Raw genomic sequence first — 14,121 nt, forward strand, 5'->3', positions numbered from 1 at the left:
TTGTGCATGTAAATTCTTTTCTTTTTTTTTTTTTTATTACACTTGGTCAGCTTTGGTATGATAGTACAGCTTTGGGTGATCTTGCAAATCAAATACTATCCTGTACCCCAGCTGCTTAACTTCATTATATTTTTTAATTTAATGTGTGTCTGAAAGCTCCTGACAATGTTGGAAAATATTTTATCCCAGAGGGGTGGTGGGGGAGGGGAAGCCAGAGTCCACTTTTGTCAAAATTCATTTTTATTAATAGAAAATAAACACTTATTCCAGTTTCAGTTGTTATACTTGAAGTTGCTAATAAAAAAAAAAAGAATTTAAAATAATCACTTAATCATCCTGTTTCGACTAAGACAATGAAGCTGTGGCTTAAAAAAAATTCAGCACCATTTGCTCATATAGGTCTTTCAGAATTTGTTCTTAAAGTTTCTGGAACTTTCCTGTCTGTTAAGTACAGGAGTTACTGAGCTACATGAGGAAGTCTCTCTGAGACAACCAATGAAAAGTTAAGTTAAGCAGTTGTCATAAAAGGAATCCCTGTATGGTAACCTGGACTATACAAAGATCCCCTCCCCTCCAGCTCAGGAGGGACATGCCTCTAAGCACTGAGGTATGAAGAGTCAGACTGTTATTTGCTGTTAGAATTAGCTAATAACAGTAAATCTCTGGCACGGATGCTACTGGTCTATAGTATCCTGTGATTTTAGGAACTTCTGTAAATAGTTTCGATTTAATTCACTTTATTCAGAAATTAAACCTGTTTAATAAAGTTCACTACTCTGCCAGAGTATCTGCTGGTTTAGTATCCTTAAAAAATATATATCATACGTGTAGGTAACTCATAGTCTTAAAGTATACTTATTAGAATACTGCATTATTCAAACCAAAACCTATTTTAACAACATGTTTATAATTAAAAGCAGCCAATGAAATGAAATTCCAAGTTATGACAAGGGAGACTCACTCTCACTTGAAGCTGTGTTGCTTAGAGAACTTTAAAAAAAAAAAAAAAAAAAAAAAGCATATGCCCTTAAAGTAATTCAAGGACAGGTCAGGAGACACCCTCTCCTCATTCTTTACTATAGGACTCCAGTTAAGGATGGGCCAGAAATGAGCCTTTCTAGATATTTCAGAATAGTCCATAGATGGGTTATAAAGACTTTTAAGAATGTCTCTGTATCTATCTGTGAGTAGTGCTTATCAGGATTTCCTAACAGCACAAAGGCAAGTCCATATACTCGCTCAGCTGTGAGAAGAATGGGAGGTGGACTGGGCGGATTGTTAGGACCATCCTTAGCTGGAGCTTCAGTGGGTTTTTTACTATATGCTGATCACCAATGTAAGTCTAGGCGGACTTTTGTGAGAGAATAGTGTTTGTGGCCAGGACCTCTTTTGGGCATCTCTTCCTAAGTAGAATACATAACAGATAAGGGAGTAGGGGAGGTAATACAGGGAAGCTACTCTTTCCAGCTCAGAAGGAGTTGATGAAGCCCATATATGCATTCAAGAAGCCCATGGGATCCTCTAGCTGTGGATAGTGGCTAATGTGGTCATCCAGAATCGACACTGTGGACCGCGGCAGCGTTTTCCTAGTGGAAGAGAACAGCATGTAGGTGAACTTGAGGCTGGAGGGAGGGGACGGATGCAAGCCAGTGGGCAGCCCCAGTAAAGGCCCTTGCGGACATACCACACTGGAAGGAACCAACAAAGAGCTTATTCACCTTCTACTTTGGAATTGCAGCTGAGGCCGATAAACTTGCCAATTTCATTTATGACATAAACAGACTAGTTCTTAAATGTTCATAACCCAACAGACAACAACTTGAAAGTATAACACTTGGCAACACCTGCCCAAGCAGGATGACTTCCAGCTCCTTAGAGAAGCATGAGGCATCAAACAAGTGGGACACTCAGCAACTCACTGTCCAAGTAAAGATAACAGAAGACCTTCCTTAATGCTGGGTGATGAGGGGAGGGCATTTGGTTTAAACTTAAATGTACACTATTTATTACTGGGTTGTTTTTGCTGGGCCAGGTGAAGGTATGAGACAGTCTTATGTGATATAGTCAAGATTTCATATTCCAACACCTTCTGAGTAAGTCCTAGAGAAAATAGCAACCAATGAGAAGGCACTTTCCCACAGTGTGCTCTTCTCAATCTCTCCTGTAGTCTGCTTAGCTGAGGTGGAGGAGTTAGCTTTATGATCAGCCTAAAGCAAACATTTCTTAAAATAGATCTGCTTCCACTCCTTGGTTCACATGGTAGCTTTTTCTTACCTGTACACCTAGGAATATGTAGTAACCATGACAATGAAAACAGACTGTATAAATCAAGATTCCCCAATTCATCCTTTTCTAATATGTTTTTCCTGGATGAACAGCCAGTGAGGGCAGTGGCTCTCCTGCTTACCACTGTCACCATGAGGAAAAAAACAAGGACCCTTTAGGGAGACTCACCTGTACAGCTCCAAAAACTCTGGATAGGGATTTACAGGATCCAGTGGCCCATAGATAAAATGAACTAGGAAAGACAAGAAGAATGAATTACTAAAGCTCTCACACATCTATTCTCCTACCCCTTCAAAAAAAAAAAAAAGTTTTCCAATCTTCTTGAGAAACAATTGTCATATATCACTGCATGTAAGTTTAAAGCATACAGCATGATGGTTTATGTATATTGTGAAATGATTACCACAATAGATTTAGTTCACATCCATCTCATAGTAACACAATGAAAAGAAAAAGAAATTCTGCTTATGATGAAAGTCTGGATCTCTCTCTCTCTCAACAACTACTATTAGCTGTCGTGGTCATGGTGTAGATTACATCCCTAGCACTTACTCATAAGTGCAGGGTTGTACATCTTGACTCCTTTCCTCCTTTCCCTTCCCCCCACCCCAACCTCTAGTAACCACAAATCTATTCTCTTTTCCTCTAGGTTGGTGGGGTTCTTTTAGATCCCACATATGAGATCATGCTGTATTTGTCTTTCTGTCTGACCATCTCTCAGCATAATGGCTTATAAGTCCATCCACGTTGTCACAAATCCTTGAGACTGCTTTACTATGGCCAAATAATATTCCACTGTGGGGTATGTGTGTGTATTGCAGTTCTTCATCCATTTGCTGAATGATGGACACGGAGGCTATTTCCATCTTGGCTACTGTAAACAATGCTGCTATAAACAATGAGGTGCAGACATCTTTTCAAATTAGTATTTTCATTTCCTTTGGATATATTCCCAGAACTGGAGTTGCTGGATCATATGGTTGTTCTATTTCTAATTTTTTGAGAATCTTCTATACTGTTTTCCACTGTGGCTATACCCATATCCAATCTCACCACTAATGTACAAAGGTTCGCTTTCCTCCACATCCACCCCAACACTTATTATCTCCTCTCTTTCTGATGATGGCCATTCTAACAGGTGTGAGGTCATATCTCATTGTGATTTTAATTTGCATTTCCCTAAGGACCAGTGATATGGAACTCTTTTCATGTACTTGTTGGCCTTTCCTAGATCTTCTTTGCAGAAACATCTATTCATGGGGGATCCCTGGGTGGCTCAGTGGTTTGGCGCCTGCCTTCGGCCCAGGGTGTAAACCTGGGGTCCCGGGATTGAGTCCCACATCGGGCTCCCTGCATGGAGCCTGCTTCTCCCTCTGCCTGTGTCTCTGCCTCTCTCTCTGTGTCTCTCATGAATAAATAAATAAAATCTTAAAAAAAAAAAAAAAAAAAGAAAGAAACATCTATTCGTGTCTTTTGCCCAGTTTTTAATTGGCTTCTTTCTTTGATGAGTGTATGAATTTTTTATATATTTGGGATATTAACGGCTTATCAAATATATGGTTTGCAAATATTTTTCCCATTTATTTGTGGTCTCTTTTGCCATCCAGAGCTTTTTTAGTGTGATGTAGTCCCGCTGACATATGCTAGAAAACCTAGCTTCTTTCAGTAAGTAGGTTACAAGGAACTTCTGAGAATAAGCCTAACAAGTCCATTTGGGACAGTTCTCCTATATACAGACATTTGGTCCCTCCCCCAGAGCTCTTCTGTGCCTGAACCAAAAAGCACTAAACCTCGCTATCCATGTTCTCTTCCAGCATACCGTCATTATCTAAAGGTCTCCCTCCAGTTATAACTGACCGCTGACATTTTAAATCAACCACTATTTTCTAGAGCACTACTATGTATGAGACACTGCACTGATTTTTTTTTCTTTTTAAATCTGTAAGATTGTAAGACAAATGAGCAGAAACCACCTACAGCCTCTTGATTAGTAATCTAAACCGCCTTCTGTCCCAGCCATTCAGCATGTGATGTGGCAACCACTGACACTGTGCAGCACAAAAGCCAGTCATACTCCCACTCCTGACAGCGATAGCACAACTACCTCTGCAGCAGCTTCTCACTATTTTATATACTGAACTCCACAATGCATATCACTGGTATTCCAGATTGGTGGGTAGGGCTGCCAGATTAAATAAAAGATGCCCAGTTAAATTTGAATTTCACATAAGTAATGATTTTTTTAGTATAAATATGTCAAAATATTGCAAAGCACATACTTATTCTAAAATTGTAGGTTGTTTATCTGAAATTCAAATTTAGCTGGGTGTCTTGTATTTTTATTTGCTGAATCTGGTAATTATTTTAACCCTCAGTCCTATCAAGCCCTATCAAGATGTAATAAAGAAATACTCACTGGGAATAGTTACAGAAGCAAGAGCTCCCACCCAGCGTCTTCTAAACTTCTTCCTCTGGTTGATGTACTGTAAGAGACTATAGGACAGAGAAGTCAGCAAAGAGTAGAACAAGAAATTTTTATTGTCATAGGAATGCAAAGGCATTCTAAAACGAAAGCTGCTACATTCTCATTTGGACCAAGTCATGAGCATTCTTTGTATATGACCAAGAACTCTCCATTCTCTGTCCTGTTGCTATGGAAAAGATACGACAAAGAAGGAGATGCGTATTTTGAGAGGTATAGGCTCCTTTTACAACCATGATTAGACATTTTGAGGCATTTAATACTCACAAAAAGCCCAAAGTAGGATTTGCCAAAGTGGATGGGCCAGTTACAAACTGAATTAGCAGTAGAATTTGCAGCTGTTTATCTAAATTTTGTGTGCCTCGTGGCTTATAGTCATGGCTCACTAGTCTCGATTTCCTTCTCCTTAGAAAGGACAGCACATGACTTTTTGTTTTGCCTTAGAGATCAGAACCGTCTTATGAGAAGGAACAAGCCAGAAAGGAACAGAATAAGCAATCCTTTACCTTTCCCCACTTCCCCCAAAAAAGCTTCTCTGGAAACCAAAGCAAAGTGTTATTTCTTACCTGTCGATAACTAAGTTCCCATCGTTGTTGCGAATCCCTGCCCACATGTCCCACAGCTCACTCTCAGAGGGGCGGGTGTACGGCCCAAAGACTGGGGTGAGACTGAAAGAGCCCGAGAGAGCAGGAAGATAAATGTGAGAAGAATCCAGAATGTCAAATATGACTGGAACTTCACAGGTCACGCTGTCTGACCCTTACCTGATTTATGAATTCCTTCTCCTACTTCCCTGGCAAATGGCCAACATCTTTGTTTTAAAGTATCAAACCCTAGGATTTGGCCCAGAATTTTAATGACAACTTTTCACTACATTGTTCCCAGGCTATAGTGAATCAATCTTTGACAATGACTTACCCTCGGGAGAATACAAAGAAGTTCATCAGTCGAGTGAGGATGGGTGACAACATGCCTCCATCTTTGAGAAGCTGTAGGTAAAGAAGTAAAGATTTGAGAGGAAGAAAACCACTAAGCAGGACAAAAGTTTTATATCAGGAACTAAAAAAGGATTTCAGTCAAATGTCCTTCCACTGAAACATTTATTGGCTTTTCATTTTTTGTTTTGCCTACCCCTTCTCTTATGGAAGACAAACCTATTTGTAATTCCCCGTAAGATTACATTTCTATACTTCACTAAATTCCTGAGGCTTCTAACTGATGTACTCAACTTTAGGATATGATCTGTTCAGACATCATGCTAATGACACAAAACTCTAGATAGCTGTATTTCTGCAAATATTCATTGATCTCTTACTCTCCGAAATGAGGCTTTACTTAGATGCTGCTTCCACTGCTTTATCAGCATAAGATGGGAAAAAAGTGACTTTATTAATGTAAATTCCTGAAGATTTTAACTATGGCCCATCATAGCAAGTATGGTCCTTATAAAGGTCATAGCATTCTTTATGTTGGTATAAATTTTAAAAACCAAAGACTTTGTGACTGGAGGAGCCAACCTTTTGGAGAAGGAGAGGACGGTGAGTCTCAGGAAATATACCTAGAGGAGAAAGAGACCTATTAGTCATTTACCAACAACTTCAGGCCAAATATAAGTCTCTTACCAGAAACTATCCTCCCTATTTACTCTTCCCTTTGGGGCCTTTACTGTCAGAAACAGGATGACAAATAAAACTTAGTTCTGTTATCTAATTACTTCTCCAGGGAATTCTGCATTTAGCAGGTTAAATTCTATCCCACTGGGATTACTTTCCCCATTGTAGGAGTAGAGAAGCAAGGAAAAGATAATGTCCATGATCATCCATAATGCTGATGACTAAGCCCTGACTCTCCTTGCCCTTTCTAACCATTCCTTAGAGCATCTAGTATTGTTAATGGTTTGCACTGCAAAAGAAACCAATGATTTTTTTCAGGGACCATAGGTCCGGGAGGGCTTGGGGTGGGAAACTAGGATTTTTCCCTTTCCATTTTTCTCCAGAGTCAATGGGAGAAAGCCATGAGTATCACTGATAAAGGGACAGACTCCTATCCCAATCTGCCCTTCCAGTATTTAGGGGACATGTGTACTTTCACAGATTTATAAGCCAGGCTCCATGGTCTAATGCCTCCTAAAGGTCTAATCAAAAGGTAACTAATTTCTAACTGAAACTTGGCCCTGCCATCAATGAAGAGTTTCTGCAACAAACCACAGGAGTATCAGAAGCACTTGGTGCTTCATCACAACTGTTTGCATAACCCACTGCAGGTGCTGCAGATAGTGCTTGCTATGTGATGCATTTAGAGAAGCACATGTTACTATTAACACAGCTGTTTATTCACTGTATGTTGATATAATCTGTTTCTTTTGTGATCCTACTCATTTTCTATATTTAAAAACATTATTCTGAGAAAGGGTCAATAAATGTCATTACCACCAAAGTAGTTCATGGCACAAAAAGGTCAAGGGCCTCTGGTTTAACTGCCTCTGGCTGCAGTCTCCTCGGATCACCACTTAGATGTCAAGGTGGTATCTCCCTGTGGCCCTTTAAGGCCACAGCTCACTTTCTGCCCACCACCACGGCAATTACCTCCATTTGACAGACAGAGACTCTTTATGGTAAGCCGGCCGGATCGATTCTGCTTGAACCTGGAAACAGGTGAGGGAAACACATCTAACTGAGTGCACATGCCAGGTCAACGGCTGCAGACAAATTCCGAGGGGGGAAAGGAGCTACACAAGGAACCTGGGCATGATGCACTTTCCCTGCATCTCAAACCAGGGAGACCTGCAGACAGCACAGAAGTCTATGACTTCACCAACCTGTAGAGCAGCTCCTGAGCCACGATGTCCCCATAGTCATGAGACAAAAGGTTGACCCTCCGGTTCTGGAGCCCCAGGTGTCGCAGAAGTGCTTCCACAATGCTGGCCTGCTCGAATATGGAGTAGTGGTGTGGTCTCTAGGAGGGGTGGGAGGGGCACAGAGGGTGAGGGCACAGGGTGAGGGCGGGGTGTATGGGGTGAGGGCATGGGTGCAGATCTGTCTGCTAGCCCAATCCCCTGTCCTCGCCCACCCCACCCCCTCCCCAACCCCACCTCAGCCCCACCTTAATGCCGCTTACTGGTTTGTCACTGAAGCCAAAGCCCAAGAAATCAAGGGCAATCACTCGATGAAACCTCAGGGTTAGACCTTCCCAAATCTACACAAAAAAAAAGACATGATGTGGATTTTGTTTCCTCTGACCTAAGCACAGCAATTTCTTTCCCATATTGGTTTAACAAACAGACTTTGATAAAGGGAAAATCTCACGAAACTACCACAGGCCCACAGATGATCCTCTTGGAGAACTCCAGCATTTTTAACTTGGCAAGGATCCTTCCCAGATCACAAGAGTTTACTCCCTTACAGTAAACGAGGAACAGCTCTAAATCCTACTTTATTAAGCAATTCAAATACATAAGAACCTTCCAGTGCTGACAACAAAATCTTTGATTTTGGATTTTTAAAGACACAATAGGATCTAGAAATCTGAATTCATTACCTTGTACCAGTCATAGCTGGATGTTGGAAAGCCATGTAAAAGCACAACTATCTCAGGACTTCCAACCACACCCACAGAGTCTGGGAAGAAGAAAAGAAATCAGGCTGACTCCCTATAAAAATAACTTTTAAAATATTAAAATCTAAGTAATCTAGTATAAAGGATAAGACACCCTGCTTAAATTAATGAAATAAAGAGAACATTGAAATAAAAAGAACATTCCTTTTTAAAATACAAGCTTACTGCTTTAAGTTAAAACGACATTTATTTTAATCTATATATTAAAAACTTGTAAATAGCACACTTTATATGAAAATACCAGAAGTCAACCTGCTTAATTTCACTTAGATTTTTTAAAGTATTTCCCCATTTCTTCCTCTATTCTATATTATCAATATGTAAATTGTTTTCACAATAAAAAGTAAACTTGCACAGTTACAAGTATACAATCACAACATAAACACTATAGATTCTTTGTGCGTTACCATTAAGGACCTCACAAAAATTCTCTATAATATAGCAACTCTTTCTCAACCTGGGGAATACCTTACTCTGTTTGTCTAGCATTTTTATTTCCCCCAGGGGAGAGCCAATCCAATATCAAAAGCATAATGCTCAAACTATTAACAATTCTAACACGTATAGAAAAGGATTAGTCAATATAGACATGAACATTTTTCAATGTAGAAACATCTTTTACATTAGCCAAATATTTAAACAGTAAAATGCCCTGCTCAAAGTATTAATTAATCTAATTAGAAGACTAAAAACATTCATACATACTGTTAGTGGCAGGACATTTGATAAGGTTTGCAAAAATAACTAGAAGCAATTTAAAAATATACTTATTCTTGAGAATCCATGCAAATAAAATCATTCCATTTACAAGTAGTATGGTTTGAAAATATATGGAAAAAGTAAAAATATACATGAAGAGTTCCCTTCAACATTGACTGTTTAAAACATTAAAAAACTGGAAACTAAATGACCAATATAAAGAAAAGTATATACTTACTTAGTTGAGTATAGCAAATGAGAGGAGGTCAGGAGCAATAATGAAAAACGGTTTATGACAAACATTTTTCGTTATTGCTCTTGACCCCCGCCCAAAAGACATCTTTCCCAATCTCGTTTCAGTTTCTTTGCCTGTAAAATCGGGTTTATGGCACCCATCTCCAAGTAGTGTTGTAGAGATATTTAATCTTAAAGATAATAATGAAGGTTGAAAGCATAATTCAATGACTAGCATATGGTAATTACTTGATAAGTAGCAGTCATAATAATTATCATTAGCAAATTAATTTATACAAAAGTAAAAGGTTTAAATCACATTTAGTTATGCATGTAACAATCTTTATAGAAAACAAAATGAAGTCAAGGATGGAAGCAAACAACCAATGGTGGGTCTATCTATTGAACACTAGGGGTGCTCAAAGGAGAAAACCAGTATCTATCAATACAAATGAGGCTATGAAAAAAATTATATACTGAAAAGCCAGTTCTACAGAAATCGGAATCTCAATTCTATCGCCCCCACCCCCCACTCCTCCCTGAAACAGTTTTTTTGTGAGTTTCTCTGCTATGGAGTTACTCAGGGGAATTAACCCATTCCTTCAAGCACACTACACAGATAAAGGGATTGTTCATCCCCCTCCCCTCTGATGGGCAACAGACACCGAGAGACACAGAGTAAGTGTCTCACTTATAATAGGTGCTATTATAAGTGCCAGGTGCTCCAACAATCCTCTTCTTACCTTGGTAGAAGATGCGCAGTCCCTTGTAGGTGAAAAATTTGCCCGATGACTTCCATGAGTGAAGAGCAGGAGAAAGCTGGGGTGGTGGGATGTGCAGATAGGCCGCCAGCAGGGGCACAGCTAACAGCCCCACCTGCACCCACCACTCCCTCATCCTGCAGGAGAATCAGAGACCTGGGGTAAGCAGCCAGATGATGCTGTATGTGCTCTTACAAGCCCCAAACTGATAAAATGGTGTGGGGAATTTCTATACCATACAGTGACTACCTTGCCCTTCATATGAACCATGGCAGGAAGTTTACCAAGAAGAATGTAAGCACACCTCTGCCTGCCATGCAATCACCATATTTGCTCACCATTCTAATTTTAAGGAAAAAAAAATATATTATTTTAATGTGAAATCTTCCCCCTCTCCTTCCTACTTTAATCCCTCAGCACCCCCCCATTCTGCTTTTCTCAAAACCTGAAGAACTTTTTATGTAAAGTAAAAGGAAGTTAAGTATTGTGCACCTTTTCATTGGCTGTTATCAAAGCTTCCCCAGAAAAAAAAAAAAAAATGACTTCGTTCCTATTTATTCTAAAAGCTCTACCACCCACCCACCAGCCCCCACCAGTTAAACGTTAAATATATAGATACATACATGTAGTTTTTTACCAATGTTTTAAAAAAGCATCACATGTCCTTTTTTTTTTTTTTTAATTTTTTATTTATTTATGATAGTCACAGAAAGAGAGAGAGGCAGAGACACAGGCAGAGGGAGAAGCAGGCTCCATGCACCGGGAGCCCGACGTGGGATTCGATCCCAGATCTCCAGGATCACGCCCTAGGCCAAAGGCAGGCGCCAAACCGCTGCGCCACCCAGGGATCCCTAGCATCACATGTCCTTAAGCAGAGAGCTATTTTTGAATTTTTAATATTTATCTACTCTCTGACCCCAGTGAAGCCCCACTTTGTACTACTCTCTGGATCTGTGCTGAGAAACTGCTCCAGGTAAACAGTCTGTGAAATTAAGAAGCTAGGTGCACTGTATATTTCACTGTAAGCAGCTTTGTCATGACCCACAATATCTAATCTCTTGAGAGGTCAGGGCAGCAGATTATATTTTTGCCTTTCTTGCTGTTCTTAGCAGACTCTTGGGTGGCTCCCATCTATTTAATTTTTTAGGATTGCCACCCCTACCCTGCATACCCCTCAAAAAGGGGCAGAGCTCACACCCAACATCTGAAAATTGCTTTTTTGTCTTTAGAAGGAAAGCTCTGGTTTGCATACCCAAACTTCTCACGCCAGAGACTTCAGAAGTCCAGGTCAGTCTATTCACAATGAGGAATGCTAAACAGAAATTAGAGACATTTCCCTCTGTTTCTAGTTTATGACTGAGAATAGTCACCAGGAAAAGAATTATTAGTAGAAGTTCTCTCAAACTAACCAGAATGGAAATACCTTCTAAAATGAAAAATGAGTCGTCAGGAAAATAGAGCTATAAATGAATTAGGGAAATGAACTGTTAAAGCCCTGATAAAAATGGCTTTGTGTGTGTACACACACCCTTCCACCATTTTGCCTGTAATCTGGCCACAATCCCTAACCATTACAAACTAATTCAGCTCACAGAATGCCCTTTTTTTTTTTTTTTTTAAACTCTAACACAAGTAAGGTTGGGGTCCCAGAGTGGTCAAATCACCATGCGCCTTAAACTCTGAATAGCGCCTCTGCCCATTTTTCTGGCATCACTAGGGCAGTCTTTCATTTGTTTGTTTCTCCAAAGCAGCTGTCCATAAAACAGACCAAATGATCTGGTTGTATCTTTCAAGTTAATATTACAAGTGATTTCCAAAAGATGCCCCCAAACATCATCAAATCACCATTTCCACCCCATAATGGTAGCAGGCTACAGCCCAGTATGTACTTGAAAAATGAGATGACAAGAAGTATCAGGTTTGGATATCATTAGCTATCATCTGTCCCGCACTTCAGCTCAAACATTTGCACGTTCATATTTCATCACTCTTCCCGCTCTCCCCATCCCACCACCCCTCCTTCTCCCCATTTCATTCATTCAGGGGTTCCAGTGGACGGATATCTGCAATGACTCAGCAGAGAGCCAGGGAGGGGCTACTAGAGGAGCAAGCAGGAGGAGGCTCCCAGCATAGGTGGGGGGTGGTGGTGGAAGGGGGGATTGGAGAGTGAAGGGGGGATTGGAGAGTGAAGGGGGGGAGGAGCTGCAGGGGGGCGGGGGACGGCAACAACTGTGCATTTTCCATTCCTGGACACCCCCACCCTCTGTATCTTCCTTCTCTTCCACTCTGAGAAAGAAAAAAGGCAATCTTTCAGGAAGCCGTTTTCTGGTTTAATTACGTTGGTAAAAATGCCCCTAACGACATTTTAGGATTTTTAGTAGGGAAGCAATCTGGCAGTCAGAAGCCAAAAGGGATTAATCATTTTTTGACCAAAATCTCCATTACTTGATGAGTCACAAATCAAGAGTATAATAAATTCAGCAAACCCCAGTAACAAACCTGGAAATGAATCAACCCTTCCGAGCCTTGATTTCTTCGTCTTGTAAAGAAGAAAAAACACATTTAATACCACCAAACCTGCCACCTTCCAGCATCGCGGGGACTGTCAACTACTTTGTAAACCAATGCAAACAATCCATGTGTAACATTATGACAGTTTGGTCACATCTGAAACATACTTACGCCTTGGTGATACGGTACTGCCAAGTTCTAGTCACACCTATGCAGTAACTCACGCCACAGCGATACCAGGGTCTTCAAACCCTAAACTGCGCCACAGCGATACGGGGGTCTCGAAATCCTAAATTATGCTCAGACGATGCGGGGTCTAGAAATCCAGTATCACGCCAGGGGAGTGCCGGGGTCTAAAAGCCCTACATCACGCCAAGGCGTCACCCGCTCTACAAATCCTAAATCGCGCCTGAGCAATATCAAGGGCTATAAATCCTAAATCGCGCCAGGGCGATCCCGGGGTCTAAAAATCCTAAACTGCACCGGGGCGACGCCACTGTGTAGAAATCCTGAATCGCACAGTTGCCAAGCCGCGGTCTAGAAACCCTAAATCGCACCCGGGCAAAGACGACGTCTAGAAATCCTAAATCGCGCTGGGGCAACGCCGGGGTCTAGAAATCCTGTATCTCACCAGGGTGACGCCAGGGTCTAAAAATCCTAAATTGCACCACGGCGACGATGGGGTCTAAAAATCCTAAATCGCATCCGAGCGATACCGGGATACAGAAATGCCCAAACTGGGAGGTGCCCACCCTGAATATCCTAGTCCGTGCAGGAATGACACCCCTCCCAGGCAGGCGGCCAGGACTCAGAGGGCAGGCCGGTGGGGTTTTGCCTCCGCCGCGGGAGTCGCGGCGCGGCCGCCCCGGCCCCGGCCCCGGCCCCGGCCCCCACCCGCAGGGTCCCCGGCGGCCAGCCCACAGCGTCCCGGGGCCGGCGGCCCGGAGCCAGCCACACCCCCTGGCGCCCGCCGCGCACCCACCTGCGGAGGCGATCTCGGCGCACCATGGCCGCGTCCTAGCCCATGCCGCCCGGCTCGCCGGCTTGCAGCACCGGGCACCGCAGCGCCCGCAGCGGGGCCGGCCGCCGGGCCCAGCCTACAGCCGCCGAAGGCAGCGCCGGCCGCGGCAAGCAGCGAGCGGCCACCCGGGCGTGCGCTGCGGCACTGCCCGAGCTGCGGCTGCCGCAGAGGAAGCGCCGGGCGCGCCGGTTGCCGCGGCAGTGCCGAGCGAGCGGGCACCGACTTTTAGAGCCCACCCGCGCCCCGCCCCGCCCCTGGCCCGCCCCGCGCCGCAGTGCCCCTCCCGCCGCGCGGCGGCCGCTGCAGGGATGAAGGGATGAAGCGTCCTTCTCGCAGCAGCGCCTCTAGGGGGCACCTTCCGGGTGGCCGACCCCGGCAGCACCCCGCCGCTCCCTCACAGGCCCCCCAAGCCTGGGCTTCAGGTCCTGCAGCAGCATCCTGCTCTGGCGAGTTGACGCCGCAGGAGATTCGACAACAGATCCCGAAATCCCGACACAGCCCCGCCAGCCATC

At 42.8% G+C, this 14,121-nt stretch overlaps 1 protein-coding gene across 2 annotated transcripts; it reads right to left on the reverse strand.

Annotated features, from left to right (window-relative positions):
* Positions 1 to 222: 222 nt before the first annotated feature.
* On the reverse strand, positions 223 to 13,796 carry MEST (mesoderm specific transcript). 2 transcript variants are annotated; one of them, XM_055307521.1, is made up of 12 exons: positions 13,571 to 13,796; positions 10,060 to 10,214; positions 8,306 to 8,385; positions 7,886 to 7,963; positions 7,587 to 7,723; positions 7,354 to 7,412; positions 6,286 to 6,326; positions 5,687 to 5,757; positions 5,335 to 5,436; positions 4,703 to 4,779; positions 2,455 to 2,518; positions 223 to 1,586 (listed from the first exon to the last, which is right to left on the reverse strand). In XM_055307521.1, exons 1-12 carry the CDS (start codon positions 13,594 to 13,596, stop codon positions 1,469 to 1,471), a joined length of 1,008 nt encoding a protein of 335 aa, XP_055163496.1. In that variant the 5' UTR covers positions 13,597 to 13,796; the 3' UTR covers positions 223 to 1,468. The 2 variants fall into 2 exon arrangements, with proteins under 2 accessions (XP_055163496.1, XP_055163495.1); XM_055307520.1 differs by having other exon boundaries at positions 7,871 to 7,963.
* Between the last annotated feature and the right edge of the window lie 325 nt (positions 13,797 to 14,121).

This window comes from Nyctereutes procyonoides, unplaced genomic scaffold (genome assembly GCF_905146905.1).
Source record: "Nyctereutes procyonoides isolate TBG_1078 unplaced genomic scaffold, NYPRO_anot_genome, whole genome shotgun sequence".
Lineage (NCBI taxonomy): Eukaryota > Metazoa > Chordata > Mammalia > Carnivora > Canidae > Nyctereutes > Nyctereutes procyonoides.

What these genes read in the sequence shown, in the direction of transcription:
- MEST (XM_055307520.1), bottom strand. Translation starts at nt 13,596, where the DNA reads ATGGTGCGCCGAGATCGCCTCCGCAG. An exon ending in GTCCTCTCCTTCTCCAAAAG is followed by an intron (nt 5,758 to 6,285) that starts GTTGGCTCCTCC and finishes CTTTACCTACAG; the next exon opens with CTTCTCAAAGATGGAGGCAT. An exon ending in GGGAACTTAGTTATCGACAG is followed by an intron (nt 4,780 to 5,334) that starts GTAAGAAATAAC and finishes TCTGTCCTATAG; the next exon opens with TCTCTTACAGTACATCAACC.